The 19,710-nt window shown below is 49.0% G+C and overlaps 7 protein-coding genes across 7 annotated transcripts; 4 read left to right on the top strand and 3 right to left on the bottom strand.

Moving 5' to 3' along the window:
- Nucleotides 1-555: 555 nt before the first annotated feature.
- ALT_2289 (uncharacterized protein) lies at nucleotides 556-1,236 on the top strand (the record flags this gene model as incomplete). Its single annotated transcript, XM_089599303.1, has 1 exon — nucleotides 556-1,236. The coding sequence occupies one exon, from the start codon at nucleotides 556-558 to the stop codon at nucleotides 1,234-1,236; it is 681 nt and encodes a 226-aa protein (XP_089456449.1).
- Nucleotides 1,237-2,455: 1,219 nt separating this feature from the next.
- Nucleotides 2,456-2,954, top strand: ALT_2288 (VOC family protein; the record flags this gene model as incomplete). Its single annotated transcript, XM_089599302.1, has 3 exons — nucleotides 2,456-2,675; nucleotides 2,722-2,864; nucleotides 2,919-2,954. The coding sequence occupies 3 exons, from the start codon at nucleotides 2,456-2,458 to the stop codon at nucleotides 2,952-2,954; spliced, it is 399 nt and encodes a 132-aa protein (XP_089456448.1).
- A 4,521-nt stretch (nucleotides 2,955-7,475) lies between these two features.
- On the bottom strand, nucleotides 7,476-9,161 carry ALT_2287 (alpha-keto acid decarboxylase family protein; the record flags this gene model as incomplete). Its single annotated transcript, XM_089599301.1, has 1 exon — nucleotides 7,476-9,161. One exon carries the CDS (start codon nucleotides 9,159-9,161, stop codon nucleotides 7,476-7,478), a length of 1,686 nt encoding a protein of 561 aa, XP_089456447.1.
- Nucleotides 9,162-9,628: 467 nt separating this feature from the next.
- Nucleotides 9,629-10,820, top strand: ALT_2286 (zinc-dependent alcohol dehydrogenase; the record flags this gene model as incomplete). The annotated part of the gene is made up of 3 exons (XM_089599300.1): nucleotides 9,629-10,279; nucleotides 10,347-10,701; nucleotides 10,774-10,820. The coding sequence occupies 3 exons, from the start codon at nucleotides 9,629-9,631 to the stop codon at nucleotides 10,818-10,820; spliced, it is 1,053 nt and encodes a 350-aa protein (XP_089456446.1).
- Nucleotides 10,821-12,254: 1,434 nt separating this feature from the next.
- ALT_2285 (lactate/malate dehydrogenase family protein) lies at nucleotides 12,255-13,238 on the top strand (the record flags this gene model as incomplete). The annotated part of the gene is made up of 2 exons (XM_089599299.1): nucleotides 12,255-12,752; nucleotides 12,807-13,238. 2 exons carry the CDS (start codon nucleotides 12,255-12,257, stop codon nucleotides 13,236-13,238), a joined length of 930 nt encoding a protein of 309 aa, XP_089456445.1.
- A 219-nt stretch (nucleotides 13,239-13,457) lies between these two features.
- ALT_2284 (phosphoenolpyruvate synthase) lies at nucleotides 13,458-15,878 on the bottom strand (the record flags this gene model as incomplete). The annotated part of the gene is made up of 1 exon (XM_089599298.1): nucleotides 13,458-15,878. One exon carries the CDS (start codon nucleotides 15,876-15,878, stop codon nucleotides 13,458-13,460), a length of 2,421 nt encoding a protein of 806 aa, XP_089456444.1.
- Nucleotides 15,879-17,761: 1,883 nt separating this feature from the next.
- ALT_2283 (putative heat shock trehalose synthase) lies at nucleotides 17,762-19,245 on the bottom strand (the record flags this gene model as incomplete). The annotated part of the gene is made up of 4 exons (XM_089599297.1): nucleotides 17,762-18,233; nucleotides 18,340-18,615; nucleotides 18,667-19,073; nucleotides 19,159-19,245. 4 exons carry the CDS (start codon nucleotides 19,243-19,245, stop codon nucleotides 17,762-17,764), a joined length of 1,242 nt encoding a protein of 413 aa, XP_089456443.1.
- Nucleotides 19,246-19,710: the final 465 nt, after the last annotated feature.

Below are 19,710 nucleotides of genomic sequence, written 5' to 3'. Positions count from 1 at the left end.
GGTGCTCATGATGAGGTCAGCAATACCATTCACAGTATTAGTGTGAATAGAATGATATACAGCGCCAGGCTAGTGTGAGTTGCAGGTCAAAACACATCAGTGGGTAGGGAGCGGCATATAGTTCTTGATCAGCCACGTTAGTCCCATTGGTACTATTAGTATATGGATAAGTTTCCAACGGAGTCGCTGAAACTGAAAAATCTTTGGTGTAGCTGTACTGTCCTAAAGCAGGCAACTAGCTAGCTCAACCAGATCCACTAGCACAAAGGGAACAAGACCATGGAAACCGTCGTCTCGTGAGCCGTGGACTGAGCTGTTGGCGGAGACTGTCTAGACTGACAGCTGATGACAGTATATCATCACCGCTTACTCTGATCACCGCCAGACCTGTGTATCTCATGGTCAGAAGTTCACTCTGAGCAGATCATGCAATTCTGTTCTGTTAGCCTGTGGTCAGTTGTGTGGTCTGTTCGATAACCTATACATAATGCGCGCATGCAAGCCTAAACCAAAGCATTTGTACTCACAGAGCAAGAAGACAAAATAATTGCCAACATGGGACCGATTGCAGATTATCTATACCATATAGTACTAACAATTTCTCATCTCACCAAAAATCCCAACAACCTCGTTGAAAAAGTACGCGTCCCTGGGAGCTACACATCTCTGCCAGCGGCCAAAGTCGCGGCACACAGCTGTCTGTTTGACGCCGGGTATGAGCGGGAGTTCTTCACTAAGTACGAGGTCGATTCGGTTGTTTTCGAAAAACAAAATCTCGTCGAGCGCCCTGGCCTGGCAGTGCTCGCCGTGGCCGCAGACGGGACTACATTCCGCGTTCGGGTTGACACGACCCCAAATAACATGCGCCTAACGACAGAGCTTGAGGATGGTAGGATATCGATCCCATTGTACTATGTGATTCAGACTACCGTCGTGTATGACGGGCAAAAGGAGACAACCAGTGTCCGAGATCTGAACATTGAGGGGACGTTCAAAACTTATGAAGAAGCTCGGGCTTTTGCAACGCAGATATTACTGTCCAAGGAGGACAAGGTCACCAAAGGGAGTTTTGCGGAGTATGCTGAGGCCGCACCCGGCGAGAAAGATTGCGGGTATGGGGAGAACGTGGTTGTGCATGCGGCTAGTAGTTATGGGGAGAATTACTTGATCAGTGTCATTCAGACTCAAGAACTGCAAAATGTTGCGTTGACAGAGGCAGCGATGAGGATTGCTTGAGGAGGTTGTTCATAGTTAGATAATTTTGTATGGCTGTATTTGCCTAAGAGACTGAAGATATTATCTAATCCAGACGTGCGCTCACTTTCAAATGACTGGAATTACAACAGATATTAGGACTGGAGGGCTTGAAAGCCATCATCCTGTCTTGGGGTCAGAGTCCTCGTGGCCCTTTGGATTTTGATGTCAATCTTTTCAAAGTCCGGTTTTCGAATATAAAATCATCAGCGTGACCTTCTCAATCTACAAAATCCAGATATCGAATGTGATGAAACTCACACCTCTGACCTGTCTCAAGTCCACTGGCATGATTACCGGCAACAGTCGACCGGAGCAGCAAAACTTCCTTTTTAGAAATGAAGGTGAGTGTCTCTCAAATGCAAAGTTATGATTCTTTCATAGCACAATTGAGAGCCAACAGCCCATGTACCAGATGGAAAGCACAGTTGTATAAGGGAGCAGATAACTCTGTAGCCGACCAGCAATCATGCTCTGAAATGAGAGAGGTATCGAACCTGGGCCGATAGAGCCATTCATTTTAAACGTCAACTGGGGGACAAAGCCGCGCGAACGAGACGCAAAGGCGAAACTCAGAAAACAAGCGGATGTCTTACCAAGCTTGTTACTAGTCCTCCAATAATATATCTACATGCCTATACGAGAAAGCGTCATAATCATAGGCTATTCCACCTATATGCCCTACCAGACCGAGCGCAATGTATTTGCTGCTCGGAGCCATGGGTATACTAGTATAGTCATTCACATTTGAGGTACAACGCAACTCTGCAGCCGCAGTTCCATTGGATTGGCGAAATTGGTTGCAGTGTGAAGAGAGTTATATCAGTTGTACCACCAGCAGAAATAAAGCATTCGAAACTCATATAGCCATATTTCGTCAATTTTCTTCTGTTTGAAGCATCGGTAATGATCCATTTTGGTCCGTCCGAATATTCCTCCTTATCCTAGTTCCGACCGTGTGGCGATCTTTCGCTCAACTAAAGATACATTCTTCCTCGAGATTTCGTACGGTCTTTTGGAACAAACAGCCCGCTCGTAGAATAACTGACTAAATGAGAAATGCCTTGTGGGCCAACACTGCTCATGACGTCACACCACCAAATCATGCTGTCATGGGATGACGGATGATTGTCTGTCTACTTTCCACCAAAAAATCACAACACACTCAACTACAAGTATCATGACTAATTGAGTATCATTCATGTCCTTGAGCAATATAGCCCACATCAGCATCTCCGCTCCCAAGGAGCAATTCGACTCCGTCGTGGGCTGGTACAAAGCCGCCCTCGCCCCCTTCAAATACCGCGAGTTGAGACGCATTCCCAAGGCCGTCGGGCTAGGTTCTGAAGTGCCTGATCTATGGGTGGTACAGGATGATGTTCCGACGCAGCAGAGGTTGCATTTTGCCTTGATGGCTCCAGGTATAGTTACCTGGCAGTTACTTGAGATTTTGGCTAATCATGGTAGATCATGCGACGGTGGACGCTTTCTATCAAGCAGCGATAGCGGCAGGAGGCGTAGATAACGGAGCACCAGAAATACATCCCCAGTACGATGAGAAATCTTATAGCACTTATGTGCTGGATCCGCTGGGGAATAATATTGAGGCTGTAAGACTCTTGTCCCGTACTGATTTTAGAAGTGATGCTAAAGCGTTCATTCAGGTTGATAATTGCTGTCATGAGGAGGAGTATCGGTAGTAGGACCTCGCATTTAATGGGACTTTCTAGATGCCATGAGTATGCCATTACGCTTTTATGCTGCGTTATTATCCGTACAAGTATATTTTCTGCTTTCCAGGCAACGACATGACTGCTGCAGTTAATTCAACAGTTGGCCGCGTTGACCACGTTGGGGGATAATAATAGTGTATGTTATTAGAGACTTCAAAAAAATATCTGTATCAAGTTTGCAGCCACAGCGCTCACGACAGTGGCAGCGTCCGTGAATGTTCGGACTCAAGTGTTGCTGCTGGGCTGCTGAGCAGGATAGTCACGCCGGCAAGCTCCTGTCTTCAGGCCGAGATACTTAGGCTTCGCCAGGAGTAGTGGTTGACCCCAGCTTCGAGGATAGAAACACTGAGGAAGCGGGGTTGATGCCCCACGGATATGTCCAGAGCCTACAGTCTAAGCAAGCGCATGTCGTTAGTACAAGACCTCTTAACACTATTCACTGTGTTTCGTTTCTGGAGGCTACTCGGCTAGCGTTCTAACTGTATCTCCAGTTTTGCTGGACCTTAGACACCCTACTGTTGAAGGATTCTCCAATCTGTAAAGTCGCCATCAGGAATTACTAGGGCGGCCGCTGAGAAGCTGTTCACGCAATATCCCAGAAGCATAGAAGAGGAGAAGAGCCTCCAAGACACTGCAGACCAACTGTCGCTACGGACAGAAAATCATTCTCAACTCCAACTCATTTTCCTCCTGTTGACTCACCAGTGGTGCGGGATTAGACTGAATTTCACATAGCCTCCTGTTCTATGCGCTGCTGCAACCACTCAGGTTATCCTTATCATAACTCCTCAGGTCGTCTTATTTATCCGCCCCCCTGGGTCCATACGACAGGAAGTGTGATGCACCTATCTATTCTCAATCTATGCTCTATTCGACGCAAGCTCGTAACGACACATCAACGGAGTACGATGCCAAGCCACCGTCCCCTTGTGCGAATCCTGCCAGCTACGCGACTCCGGCGTAAGTTCCATATCAAAAGTGCCAAAAGAGAGAATGATACGAGTAGTTGTCAAGATTAGCAGGAGCCTGACCACAGCGAGCTTGGAGGGTTCTCTACCAGCATATCGACATATTTCGTAATCGTAGCTTAAATCGATACTAGGTGATGATCCAATATCGATATTAGATGGCATTCAATATTAACAGTTATTAGAGGTTGGTACTCTATAATATATATATATCTACACTACTTCCATACCAACTCCTAACGGAGATAATTATTCCCATATATTTTGAGGTGGAGTAATTCTATTGCCTGGGCCAGCCACGCCGGCTGTGGATCCTCCGTGTTATACATCCCAACAACACTCACGTACTACGCATGTAATTTTCAGTAGGGGCGCGCTATCCCCATCTAACCGTATATAATCCACAATAACCCGCCAACTGTGGAAGGCCTTTCTATAACTCTGTAGTCTGAATTCATGTGCTTAGAGCCTGCCTTCTTCTATTACTATGGCCCGAAGGAGACGATTCATAACCTTACTCCTTATCGTCGTAACTATGTTCTCTTTAATCACCCAGAAGATCTGCCCTTGCTGCCAATCCTACACTTCAGAGAGCTGCCAATTCGCATAACAACTGGAGAGGACCTTCCATTGCCGACCAACGTGTATTACCAAAACCAGGCTGTGTTGTCTTACTACGAATCTTGCAATCTTAATTATTAATTGTTTCATCGTTATTTGATCGGGTCAGAAGGTGTCATAACGAAGGCTATAATGAAGTGTCTTCTGTTATCCCATTACATGCGGAGTTCATGCAAATCAAACTGTGTTCAAAGCAGGAAGCTGCTGAATTTGATGGATATATATCCCGGCGAAAATTTGTTAAGAAATTAGCGAAAACTGCCCTCCTAACGACACCCGCCATGGCTCAGCCTTAACTAGCTTTGGTGTGCCGGACATGATGGGAAAATCTGGACTGTGTGTGTTATTACTATAATCTCATAAATTATTAATCATTTCCCTCAACATCATAAGGATATGCCATTTTGAGGTGGTTTGGCATCTGAGCTTTCGTACAAAATAAATTGCGTCCTTCCGGGGTATTGCGTATGTAGCTTTCTGGCCAACGTTCTTTCAAACCTAAATAAGAGAAGCCAAAGATCCAACTCCCAAGAAGATCTCTGCAGCAATTAGAGTCTAGAACAAGTCTCACTCTTGATTACGCCACCTGCGTAATTAATCAAGCTGCCTCCAACGCAATGCGTGTGTGGATTTTGCTACATTGCATTTCCCAAGAATTACTTTGTATTCTTAACAGCTTTTCGGCTTGGAGACTTAAGCCGACATAACTCGCTTTCGAAGAATGTAGCTACATTCAGCAAATGCACATAAGAGTCAACTATTGCCATTAATGCATAATATAACAAGCAATGAGGGAACATCATCCACCATTCCCGACAAAGTCTAGTACCACTGAAACAGATGATGTTTTACCCTGGTAAAAGCCCCAGCTGTGTTTGAAATTTCACCCACCACCATACTTATATTTCTCTTTCTAGGCAAGACAAATATCGTCCAGCTGTTCTTGGACAGGTCGTTGGGCAAGATGAGACGCTTAGCGTATTGAAGAGCTTCATGATACATAGAGTTAGAACTTCCTATCTACTGCTGATATCTTCCTCCCTCCCCCAATCTCCACTGGGGGAACTGCAAATAGCCAGCTTATCCTAACTAAATGTGAGTATAGAAATTTCCGCACCTACTTTTCCATGGACCTCCTGGGACAGGGAAGACATCCACAATCCTTGCTCTGGCGCGTCAGCTATATGGCGATGCTAGCATGAGCCAGATGGTCCTTGAATTAAACGCTAGTGATGACAGGAGCGTGCATGACGTCCAGACACGGATCAAGACATTTGCAAGTATGTTGCCTATCCCTCTCCCGGATGAAACAGTCCCTAACTGCTCCTCCCTTCTTCTCCATCTTTTTTCCGTGATTAAGGCACGAGACCCATTTTCACCGAAGTTCGTTCAATGGGCTGCCATTCTTTTAACATGTTCAAGCTTGTTATACTCGATGAAGCGGACACAATGGACCACACTGCGCAAATGGCCCTTCGTCGGATCATTGAAGATTATGCGGCCTTCACTCGATTCTGCATTATCACCAACAATATTTACAAACTATCTCCAGCCTTGATATCACGGTGCGCACGGCTCCGGTTTCGACCTCTGCGCCCTTCCGCGATACGCACTTTAATATCGCAGGTCGCCACTATGGAAAGTATTCAAATCAGACCAGAGGCGCTAGAGTACCTATCCACCGTCAGCCATGGCGACATGAGGCAGGCTCTGACTGTTTTACAAGAATGCTATCTAAGTAGTACGTTTTAGTCGTATAGTGACTATTACCCGCCTATACTATATATCTCGGATAATGTAATACTAAGTGATGGCTCCAGAAACCTCACGACAGGCATCGACATCAACTCTCCCTGCCGATGGAGTGATTACTACAGAGACCATCCACGAATATACTCACACCCCACTACCTTGCGATATATCACTGATCGCCGAGGAGGCAAGACGCGACAATTACAGTCGCTGTATTGTCTCCATCAACAGAATAAAGAGGGAGAAGTGTCTTAACCTAGCTGATCTCTTACCTGCGCTCGCTACTCGACTGCAGCAGGCACAGGTGCCTGCCCCTGTCAAGGCTACCTGGTTGGACGCTCTTTCTGAAATAGAGGCTAACCTAGCCTGTGGAGGCTCGGAAGAGATCCAGACTGGGGCATTGGTAGGAGCCATCAAAAAGGGTTGGTCGTTAATGGACGCCTAAGGGCTAGCTTCCTGAGATCTTCGGCTGTTCATTATCAAAAGGTGGAGCTTCGTATTTGCGGGTAAACTTACGCAGCTGAGAATTGATTGGAAGGGTCTGGATTAATATCTCCTGAAACCTATATTGACCGAGGTATAAAAAGAAGCAAATCTACAATGGTTTCAGAAAAGGAAGCTCGCTTCTGCGCGTGGCTTGCATGTCGTACGCGTTAAGTCATTGGAAGCCCTGCTAGGCTCTCCGATGCCAGCAATTAGGTACTGATTTCGGTATTCCTCAGTTCCTTCCTCGCGGTCAATGGGAATCTATATCTTTTTGCATCTGAGCGAGAAGTGAACTAGTACAGTCACAGTATCGACTGAACAGGGTAAGCACCAGGCCATGTTTTGCAAAGCAGTGCTCATAGTTCACACTGCTTGCCAGCTGACTGATGGTGGGCATTGTGCAAAGTAGCGCATATCATCTCCATGGGGGGTGATTAGATGGGGGTCTGAAAGCTAAAACGCTACAGTGAGACATCAACGTCTATGGAATATAACTGTGGCCAATTGATGCAACCAGCCATTTGCCGTTTCTCCGACCATAGCCATTATATAAGATTAATTGCCTCCTAAAGCACCTATCAGGAAAGTGAACTAAATCTTCACTGTGCACTATACTGTTTCCAGAACTAAATTGTCTATAAAAGGAAGGGAAAAGAAAAATTCAGAGCTGAACAGGCAAACGCCCGTTTGCTGCTGCAACATAGTGGCCCCATGTAATGAGCTCCCTGGTACAGTCATCTGGATCAATAACGCACTCAATTAAGGTAGGGCCACTGCGGTTGGCTTTCCCCTTCTCAATGGCCTGAGCCAGTTCACTGCCGGTTGTCACGCGGAGACCGAGAGCGCCACCATCAGTGGAATTAAACGCTTGGGCCAGCAACGCATAGTCCCAGTTTTTGATTTGGTTATAGATGCCGTTATGGATTTCCACCTCAATTGTGTATCCCATGTTGTTGACCAAAATTATGATCACCGGGGTCTTGTACCGAATCATCTGTGAGACCTCCTGCACTGTCATCTGGAATGCGCCATCGCCGACCATCACCACCACTTGGCGTCGGGGTTCCGCGACAGCATAGCCGAACGCTGCCGGTATCGACCATCCGATATGACCCCATTGCATTTCGATCTCGAACTTGGTGCCGTGGGGCAACTTCATCTTGATTCCGTTGAACCACGAGTCTCCCGTGTCCACAAATAATGTTGTCTCCGGGGTCAGCAACAGCTGAACCTGCCGCGACATTTCTTTACGAGTGAGCGGGGCCATTGGGCTAGATGCCTCCATCAGTGGGGGATCGGGACGAATGCGATTGTACTCAGTCAACGTCGTTTCATTCCTGTGGACGGTCTTTTCTAGCCCAGAGAGAAAGTCCCGCAGATGAACCCGCGCAAACATGGCTCCAGGGAAGAAGATATGGTCCAACCCTGCTATCATGAGGGGGATCGTGGGCAATGCTGTCCAACCAACTGTACTGTAATCGGTGAAAGCGACGCCCACGCACACAATTGCATCCGCCCAGTTGAGGATGGAATCCGCGGCGAGTGTACTCACCTGGCCCCAGAAGATACCTGCATACTGGGAGTGACCTTCCGGAAAAGATCCTTTGGCTGCTGGCTGCACGACAACCGCAGAACCAATTGCTTCAACCAGACGCAGTAGTTCTGTTTCTGCAGCAGCTCGGCGCACTTTAGGGCCAACGAGGATGATGGGTTTTTCCTTCCCGGCCAGGTATTCTGCAGCACAGTCGATTGCTGCTAACAAAGAGGCATTGTCGCTCTGGACGGGATCAACGACCGCGCTGATAGGACCAGGTCGTGTACATGGAACGCCTGCGAGGTTCGTCGGGATTTCGATATATGCCGGCTTTTTACTAATCAGAGCAGCCCGGATGGCGCGGTCAATCAAACGCGGAGCGTCCTGCCCTCTCCCCACGGCGACCGCGCAGCAGGTAATTTTTTCCGCCATCTGGAGCTGATAGGCGAAATCACTCGTTCCGATGGTATGGTGTAACTGATGAAACTGTGCCGCATCATTGGTATTCGGGGATCCGCTAATTAGAATGAGCGGCAGATTCTCTGCATACGCGCTGCCCGTACCGTTGAAGGCAGAGAAGGCACCTACGTTGTAGGTCACAACGCAGGCAGCGACACCATTTGCGCGGGCATAGCCCTCCGCAGCAAGGGAGCAGTTTAATTCATTTGCACAGCCAATTTCCGATAGCCGTGGGTGGGCTTGTAACTTGTCTAGTAGGATCAGATTATAGTCTCCGGGAACAACAAAGTGATGTACAATTCCAATCTGCGACAGCCTCTCCGCGAGGTAATCGCCCACAGTGAACACTGCCATGATAGACTCTTATTCTGACGGAAGATTTCCTACCTCCTCATCAGTGTGCTCCGAACTTCGACTACAGTTTTTAATAGCCAACCACCGCGTGAGTTGGTATCTATTGTCGATGACGTATATGCATTGTCAACGGAACAGAACCGAACCCTAATACAGCCTTCGATCATACGATCCCGCCAGCACAGGATTCTTTCGAACGTGGACCTAGACCAAATTCCTATTTTTAAGTTGTATGACCCCATCCTGTAGTGATTACTCCGGTGGATAGATGGCCCGACAGCAGATGTTCACTGTTGGCCACCCCCATTAAATTCATATTACTGGAGGACTTCCATTGATTCTCCCTCAAAATACGATAACTCCTGGTTACGGGTCCAAGTAACAACTTATCCTGTTTGAATCTTTTCGTCACGTATCAGCTTCGCGGCTCTTCAGACCAATTCTGGTTTTGGTAGCTTCCGGATATCATGGAGATACCAGATAAGCAGTGGGCCCAGGTTATTGAGACACCCGGTAGTGGTGTGATCTACAAGCAAATCCCTGTTCGGCAGCCTGGCCCGGATGAAGTATTAGTTAATATCAAGTACTCTGGCGTCTGCCATACAGACCTGCACGCTATGAAGGGTGACTGGCCGCTTCAGTCCAAATCGCCTCTTGTCGGCGGCCATGAGGGGGCTGGTATAGTGGTCGCTAAGGGCGAATTAGTCACCGACATTGAGATCGGTGACCACGCCGGTGTCAAATGGCTTAATGGATCATGTCTTTCATGCGAGTTCTGCCGTCAGGCTGATGAACCCCTTTGTGCTAAGGCTCTGCTGTCTGGGTATACGGTTGATGGGACCTTCCAGCAGTATTGTGTGGCGAAAGCTGCGCATGTGTCTAAGATTCCCAAGGATGCTCCCCTGGATGCTATTGCCCCCATCCTATGCGCTGGTATTACTGTTTACAAGGGTCTGAAGGAGTCAGGTACACGGCCGGGACAGACCGTTGCAATTGTTGGTGCTGGCGGTGGGTTGGGATCCCTTGCACAGCAGTATGCGAAGGCTATGGGCCTCAGAGTTGTTGCTATCGATAGTGGTGATGAGAAAAGGGCAATGTGCCAGCAGTCAGGTGCTGAAGTATGCTCTTGATCGACCGAGTATTGCTGATGAGCAGTGTCATATAGCTAATAGACCTTTCTGCTAGGTGTTTATCGATTTTTCCACAAGCAAAGATCTTGTTAGTGATGTCCGGGCCGCCACGACAGACAATCTCGGGCCACACACGGCGCTTTTACTGGCCGCTTCAGAGTTGCCATGCCAGCAGGCAGCGAGCTATGTGAGACCTCGTGGTACAATTGTCGCAATCGGCATGCCAGCCCACGCTTATCTCAAAGCCTCTGTATTCACTACAGTTGTTCGAATGATTACTATCAAGGGAAGCTACGTCGGCAACCGGCAGGATGGGTATGAAGCCATTGGATTTTTCACACGGGGTCTCATTCATGCCCCCTTCAAAACTGTGCCGCTATCTGAGTTCGGCAAAGTGTATGAGCTAATGGGTAAGCCGTGTTTTCCATTCCCAAGCCAGTTCTGGATATTGGAAAGAGGACATACACTTACCAGAACAACAGAGCAGGGAAAGATTGCCGGCCGCTATGTCCTGAAAATGCCAGAGTAAAGACTTTCAATTGTTTTCAATTTAGCAGGTCAGTAAAAGCCTTTTATAAATTTTTTATTAGCCTTAATCGGGACTGTCATAGGAAGAGCAGGCTAACTCCCGTTGAGGGAGTGGATCGCTGGTCTTTTGACCGTAAAAAATACCGAAGTCTTCCAAGGCGTATTAGCAGATAAGATTGATTGAGGGAGAAGAATCGCGCCAGTTGGTCATTTCCTACTATAGTGTCCTGCTAGGTACAATGCAATCAAGACTTTTATATCCTCTTGGTCAAACACCCGCCGACCACTTCCTAGACCTTACCCACTTCAATATTTTATAGCATTTGTTTATTTCAAGATAACTTGAAGTATTTTATAAGAATGAACCTCAAGTGATGATAGCAATCTGCCACCTAGCAGATTCTGCAGTGGTCCCATGACCATCTGCCGCTTGATACAGATCTTCCATGCTTTATATTTCCAGCATCTATATAGGACTTTCCTCATTCTAACTGGATTGACACCTTTTTAGATCCCTTTGCGGACCCTGGGGGATAATAATCTATCTGCTATGCCAGATACATATGAATACTGTCCAAAGCTGTACTCAAATGATAATTTTAAGGGGAAGATAATTATAGAATTACTGTGGGATACAAAGTGCTCATTATATGGGTGAGCTGTATATGAAACAGAGCACAGCTAACTGATTTGCTTAGACGGCCGAAAAGAGCTTCTGAAATAACTAGTGTGATGCTTCGTGACTGTCTACCTGTTGGGGTAGTTCATTGATTTCGAGTGTAACCGATCTCCAGGGACACACTTCAAAGTGGGATTGACCTGGTGTCGGGTGTATGATACAAAGAATATACGGGCCAGCTACTCTTCTAGACCACTTTACTGTACAGTACGAAACGATTTTAACTTAAGGGTAGTCCGGAGTCATTCTGGATATTAACAAGCATAACCCTTGTCAAGCTTGGCAATTAGTATTTTGGAAACACTCCACCAACGAGAGTGAGTGGTGACACAACGTCGGCTGGCAACTGGAACTATCTTTTGTGATCTCGGCAGATCATCCAATATGAACTCATGTATTAACAAGCCGATATCAATTTGAGTGATCATGGTGTTTCAGCGTGGCCTGATGTCTTTAGGGTTAGGTCATCATCGCTAATGAATCTCCATCTAAGACGTCATGCCCCCCAAGCACCGGATCCGACCCGATCAGCAATGTCTCACTCAGCCTTTTGGGAGCTTGTTTCCAGCCAGTGCATAAACCTTAAACTTTTTAAAGTTAAGCCTCACGTACTAGGCGTATTTAACCAGATGACAGCATAGTCCAAACACACCATGAATGACGCTGCTCGTCCCCGATCGACTGAAGCACACACTCATCCCATTCGATTTACTGCTACGGATACAATCTGTACATTTACCACCCTCGAAGTTCATCATGCTCTCCAGCACGGGGCCTCGCATTGGCATTGTTGGCGTAGGCCAGGTTGGCGCCGCAGCCGCGAACGCGCTGATCGTGAACTCGGTCGTGCGGGAGCTGGTCCTGGTCGATATCAAACCTGAGCTCCGAAATGCCCAAGTCCAGGAGCTCTCGGACGTGAGCCGAGTGAGCGGACGCGCGGAAACGCGCGTCCGAGCAGGGACATATCAGGAGGCAGGGCAGTGTGACATTGTGCTCATCACCGCGGGGTCTAAGTTCTCTGTCGGCGAGACCAGCGTGCAACATATGTATCGCAACCTAGGGATCGTCCGGAGCGTGATCCAAGCGATGCGCCCCTTCCGATCCGATGCCATTCTCCTGGTCGTGTCGAATCCCGTAGATCTGCTGACCACCATCGCGCAGCAGCTCTCCGGTCTGCCCCCGTCACAAGTCTTGGGGTCTGGTACCCTTCTTGACTCCGTTCGGCTGCGTGGGCTCTTGGCCAACAAAGCTGGAGTGCGTGAGGAATCTGTCCCGAAAGTGGCCTAACTGACGGTTCCTGATTGATAGGTCGCCGCGGACGCCATTGATATCCATGTTCTCGGTGTGCAGGGCCTTGAGGAGGTCGTGGCCTGGTCGACCGCCACGCTGGGTGGTCTGCCACTAGCCTCCGTCGTGCCGCCCGATACGTTTGATCCTGGCCAGCTCACCAATGAGTGCAAGCAGATCTCCCAGGCCATCATCAAAACCAAGGGGGCGATGCCCCTTGGGATCGGCGCTATCATCTCCCGGATATGTTCGTCCATCCTCAACGACCAGCGAGATATCCTTCCCATCAGCCATTTTCAAAAAGAGTTCGGCTGTTGCTTCAGTTTGCCAGTGGTCCTGGGACGAAAGGGGATTATCAGGACGATTCTGGTTCCTGCTGATGAGGAGGAGCAGGGTGAAATTGCCAAGTCAGCCGAAACATTGAATGAGATTATTGCGCATGTGAACGAGTGATTCGTCTTTTCGCCTGGTGCAGCGGCGGAGATATGTTATCTATTCTGGGCTTTTGCTGTTGTTCTATCATTTGCCATAATCGATCAGTGGAATAGTATCCAATGCGTGGCTAATTTGACGCGTACTATTACCATTCTTGACGCAATATACAGTATAACTAGGACAGCTTTTAGATTACAGGCGTGGTCAAGACTATCGGGGCTACTCTCAGAAACATACTCAACGATTGGGAATGCCCCGTTCGCTTCTAATCAGATGCCGCTTGACGGTCACGAAACTGTCCGGACTGACCGAAATCGAATCGATTCCCCGGTCTGACAGGAACTGAGCGAACTGTGGGTGGTCACTCGGTGCCTGGCCACAGATCCCGATCTTGCAGCCCTTCTGACGTGCCACCGCGATCACTTGTGCAATCATCCACTTGACAGCCTCATCCTGTTCGTTGAAGATGTCCGCCAGCTCGGCCGAGTCGCGGTCGACACCAAGGGTAAGCTGCGTCAGGTCGTTGGAGCCGATGGAGAACCCATCAAAGCAGTCGGCGAACTCCGCGGCCAGGATGACATTGCTGGGGATCTCGCACATCGCATACACTTGAAGGCCATGCTCCCCACGCCGCAGCCCATTGTCTGCCAGCACCTCCAACACCTGATGGGCCTCGGCCACCGTGCGACAGAAGGGAATCATCGCGATGGCGTTGATAAAGCCCATCTCGTCGCGCAGTCGCTTAATGGCCCGGCATTCGAGCGCGAAGCCCTCGCGGTATCGTGGGGAGTAGTAGCGGGACGCGCCGCGAAAGCCAATCATCGGGTTATCCTCCTGTGGCTCAAATTCAGCGCCGCCAATAAGCCCCGCATACTCATTGGTCTTGAAGTCGCTCATGCGCAGGATGGCGGGACGTGGATAGACAGAGGCACAGAGAGCCGCGAATCCTTGTGCCAGCTGGTCCACAAAATAGTCGCAGCGGTCGTACTCGTAGCCCGTCGTCAGCCGCGCAATCTCGGCCTTAGCCTCTGCATCCTGCAACCGGTCGAAGTGAACCAGTGCCATTGGGTGCACCCTGATCGCATTACTGACGACGAACTCCATGCGCGCCAACCCGATACCGTCCGTGGGGAGCCGCCACCAGCGGTAAGCAGCCGCGGGGTTGGCCAGGTTGATCATCACCTGGGTCTTCACTGGCGGCAGGTCCGTCAGATCCACGGTCTGGGTTGTGATCTCCGCGCGGCCTTCGTAAACCAGGCCCGTGTCCCCCTGTGCGCAGGAGACGGTGATCTCCTGCTTCGTGTGCAGCACGTAGGTAGCATTGCCCGTGCCGACGACCGCCGGAAGGCCTAGCTCGCGACTGACAATCGCCGCGTGCGAGGTACGGCCGCCATGGTCCGTGACGATCGCGGCCGCCCGCCTCATGATGGGCACCCAGTCCGGGTCCGTGGTCGGAGTCACCAAAATCGACCCGTCGACGAACCGGTCCTGGTCCCGGGCCGATTCAATCAGGCAGACACGGCCAGCAACCGCCGCTTGTCCGACAGAGAGGCCCGTGGCCAGCACCCGGCCCTTGCCGCTGCCAACGTGGTACGTCTGGAGGCGGGCGGTCGCATCGCCGCGGCGCGAATGCACTGTTTCTGGCCTCGCCTGCACGATGTACAGGCGGCCTGTGACCCCATCCTTGGCCCATTCCATGTCCATCGACCGTGCATAATGGCTCTCGATGGTACAGGCCCAGCGTGCGAGCTGAAGAATCTCTGAATCGCTGAGAACGAAAGCAGCGCGCTCAGCCTTGGACGTTGGCACGTTATGCGTCGGCTGTCGTGGATCGTCGGTGTAGACCATCTTGATCGCCTTGTCCCCTCGCTTCTTGCTGACGATGGGCCGCAGCTGGGCATTGTCCAGCAGAGGCTTGAAGACCTGGTACTCATCTGGGTTGACCGCGCCCTGAACGACATTTTCACCGAGACCCCACGCGGCATTGATAAGCACAACCCGGTCGAAGCCGCTTTCTGTGTCGATAGAGAACATGACGCCGGACCCACTGGCGTCGGACCGTACCATCTGCTGCACGCCGACGGACAGTGCGATGCCCATCTGATCAAAGCCCTTGGTCTGACGGTAGCTGATGGCCCGGTCGGTGAACAGCGAGGCATAGCACTGCCGGCAGGCATCTAGTACTGCCCTTTCGCCGGTCACATTGAGGTACGATTCGAGCTGACCGGCAAAGCTGGCATCCGGCAAGTCCTCGGCAGTAGCGCTTGAGCGTACTGCCACGCTTGGTTCGGAGACGCCTACTCGGGTTGCTAGGGCGCGATAGGCATCCCGGATGCGGCTGGCGGCATCTTCTGGCCAACTTCCACGAAGAAACAGCCGGCGCATTGCCCTACCCGTCTCGGCCAGGGTCATCTTTCCCCCTTCCCAGTCCGCAATCAGCCCTGCCATCTGGTCCCGAATCCCATTGGCGTCCACGTAGAACCAGTACGCCTGAGCCGTTGTGGCAAAGCCAGGAGGCACTGCGATTCCCGCTGCCTCGAGGGTGCTGATCATCTCACCAAGTGAGGCATTCTTACCTCCGACGACAGCAACGTCATCGAGTCGGATTTGCTCAAAGTCACGCACCAGAAAATCGTCGTTCTGTTTGCTATCTGCCATTCTTGCGTATACGTTTTGTCCCCTCTTTCGTGATAGAAAGGTTATCGTGTAGACATATGTCCGCCTGAGATGATAAAAGTTCCCAGATGCATCGGCCGAATGGTACATGCTCACCCCACACTCAACGGAAAAGGCTAAATCCTGGAAGATCCATCGCCAACCGCTCCATGGATGAAACAGATCCCGCACCTCAGCCGGCGTTCTTGGGCAATCCCAGTAACTTCAAAGATCTCCTGATCGTAGAGTACTTCAGTATGCTGATGACGCCATCATTACCATGGATGCTTTTCAGCATGACCTCCGCCCATATCCCAACGAAATCAATGACACTCTGAGATCTGAGAAATTTCATTTCTCTCATGGACTGGAACGGGTCCACACTCCACACGTTCCTCGGCTGCCAAGGCGTCATTGAACTTTATTGTTTCACTGCCTGGATATGACAGATATGTGGGCATCATGCCAATCTCCGTTGCCTGATTTTGATTGCCCAGTTGATATCAAGAGGAGTCTGCATCAGGACCTCTGCCTGAAAAATGAGACAAAAGTATACATTTCTTCACCCATGTTTGCCAATACAAACTTCCGCGGGACTAAGTCCCTAGTCACTCGCAAGGCCGTCCATGTCGCGCTCTTGGACACCTCTTTATAGCTCACGGTGACCAGACGGAGTAAGATGCTACCTTTTTTCTTCGTCACATGAATCATGATCTCCGTGGACCTTTAGTTTAGCTCTAGAGCCTAGGACCTTTTCAGGCCAGAAATTGAAGTTAAAAGCGTACAGCTAAGCTCGGTATTTGAAGCAGTCTAACTAGAGGTAAAAAAAGGTCGACCTTTCGTGATAATAGTCAGTCGAGAATATATTAAAAACTAGGATCATTTCCCCAGATCAATGAGGCTAAAATATGAAGGCCTTGAATATGCATGTCTTCAATCGCCAGAATTGAAACGGTTTTTGCAGGTTCATGATACTTACTGTGAGAAGACTAAGAACAAGCAGAAAGTTGCTTAATCACAAACCCCCGCGGACTGAGCCAACTGATGAATGTCTCCGCCATTTGGCTCGATGTCCTCACCTGTTGACAGTTTTGATACTATATAGAACCAAGTGATAGCATTCCCAACAGTTGTATATTGGTCAGGAAGACTATTGCATGAGGGCAAGGTCATTCGACGCGCGAGTTCGGGATCATTAAGCTGACGCAAGAGATGTGAGATAGAGTTGCAGTCATCTTTGTCCACCAGCCATGTGGTAGGGCTGGTTTCTAGAAACGAATATGACCGTGCATCCTTGACCGTGATCAGAGGCCTCTGTTTCTGAGTGGTGCACAGGAGAAATTCGGGAATTCCCTCAGCGAGGGACAGCTGTATGACAACTTTAGCATTTGAAAGAAGGACATTCCACAATTGATCAGGGCCCCCAAGCTCTAGGACACAGATGAGGTGTGAAATGTCATGCATCTGGCGATTGATATGCCGCAAGACACCTTCATAGAGTAGTGAGCTCTCACGGCCTTTGGGAGGGCCATGACAGCATATAAGTAGCTTTGGAATGGAGACTGTTGGGATTTCCTTCATCCACTGGCAGTAAAACATTTGATATGCTTGCAGAATAATCAAAGTCTCATCATTGGGTCTGAATTGTGCAAGATGTAAAATATACTGCTCTAAGGGTTGATAAAAATGTTAGCTGAGCAGTGACAGATTGCAAGATGTGATCCTTTTACCTTCTGGATATTGTATCGTTGGTACGTTAAGAGTTCTGCACAGTGAGTTGAATTGTTGGCCATAGAAGGTGCTGTCTGTCTGATTCATATGCTTGTTCACACCATCAAGCCTACTGATTATTAGCGTGTTCATGACAGAATATATTGAAGGCCGCCTCACTGGTCAACAGAAACTGGAATATATCCCACACGCTTACTAGGTAATATCTGCTGCGGCGCCAAATATTTCGGTACTGGAGAAACCAGTATGTCCACGTCTTTTGACCTCGTCCGCACAAAGTCCCAGACCCGAGCTAAAGGACCATTAGGATCCTCAGCCATGTTGTTCTGGAACATTAAACGGTTTTCATATAGAACTGGTCTCCCAGGGTCCTGTTGCTTGGACAAAAGTGCTAAGGGGAGTAAAGGTGCACTATCAATGACCACCACATCTACCCCTCCCATTGACCTGGGCTTAAGGGGGCCATTGTGGCGCAGCCAGTATCGTCTGGCATTATCATACACCCATTCTAAAATCTCTAACTCCTCGTCAAAGGAAAGATACTTGAGGGAGTCGTTCAACCCTTCTAGGATGTCCCTCATCTTCTGAAGAAGGTTGTGTATCCTTGGGCGTGGCTTCGCGACATACCTGTTAAGTATCTAGGTAAGTAATATATCAAAAAACCCCCTATTCAAAAACAGTGGAAGGGGGGCCGAAGCCCAAAGTTTAGAGAAAAAAGAAATCTTGTACTCACCATCTAAACTCAACACCCATACAATGAGCAAACCTCACCAGGGCATGTCTCATATGTACATCGGGTTGGCCGTGAAACGTCAGGCTGAAGAATGCAGCTTTGACTTGCTTTTTCACAAGGTCCCGGGCATATTGCTGAGCAATAGCCCATGATCTTGGTTCAACAGTTCGTTCGTAGTCTTGCTTATCTGCAAGATGTGCCATGAAACCAATATCAACCTCCACAAGATTGTCATTACCGATCTGGTTGTGGATCGTATGTCCAATCCCAAATGATCTAGGAGCTGTTAGCAAAAGGATTACCAGGTCCTCCAACTGGACTAGATACCGTATGCATTTCCGCGCCATGGAATCTGCCTGCTCATCCAGTGGTTTTCTTTCCCAGCCCGAGAAGGTGGCCAGCTCACCCCGGTCATGTACAGTCCTCGCGCGAGCTTCATGTCTTAGCACCAGCGGCACAATATCAAGCTGCAGCCAAAGCTGGGAGCAAAGGCCTGGGCATCTCAGAACAAAGGACTCTGGCAAGCCAGCACCGATAAGCTTTTCCTTGTACTTGGCACTGTAATTCTGAAGTTGTGAGATGATCTCCTGTCTGAGCTCAGTTGGATCTTGTGAAACACGCTCTCCTAATTCAAGGCTGAGACAGTCCAGGAAATAGGTTGAATTACGAATTACAATGGTAACTCGATATCCGGAGCCATCTTGGACCAGCTCTGAAACTCCTGCCCAGATAGTCTTGGTACATCTGTTAGCGCAACATCGGATCACATTTAATAGAAGAATGAATGAGGCGTAGACTGAGGAAGTCTAGCCTACATACATTTGGAGTTGGCCCTGACCAGGAAATTTCTGCAGGTAAGGGCTGGATGGGGATGTCCTGCTTCTTAGGCTTCCCGAGGTCGACCATAATTGCCGCCACTATGACAATATACAGACAAAAGGATTCAGCTTTAATACAAAGAGTACACCCAAAACAATTTCCAGTAGTGGTAATTCTCTTCTTTTAAATGCCGATCATCTGGGTACAATTTTAAACCCCCAGATGTTCCCAACATGGCGCTGGGGCTTTGAAGTTGCTGCAATCAGAATCTCCAAACTTTTATGACATCAAAGTGAATCATTGGTCGAAGCATTCTTGGTTGGTGATCATTCCATTGGTCAGTAGGTGACCTACAGGTAAGTTTGCTGGTCTTAAATCATGCCACTACCACTCAATACGATCATCTGCAATCCAAAGGTAGGGGGTTAGGCCATGAGTTCTTTTAACGTTAAAAACTCAGAACATAAACCAATCTCTAAGGTTCATGGATGGCAAATGTGATTTAACACCCTACTCTCTGTCCACTTGAAATTCGGGGTCATTTATTGTTTA

Source organism: Aspergillus lentulus (genome assembly GCF_001445615.1).
Source record: "Aspergillus lentulus DNA, contig: Alt04, strain: IFM 54703, whole genome shotgun sequence".
NCBI lineage: Eukaryota > Fungi > Ascomycota > Eurotiomycetes > Eurotiales > Aspergillaceae > Aspergillus > Aspergillus lentulus.
This window is presented reverse-complemented; position numbering and strand designations above follow the sequence as displayed.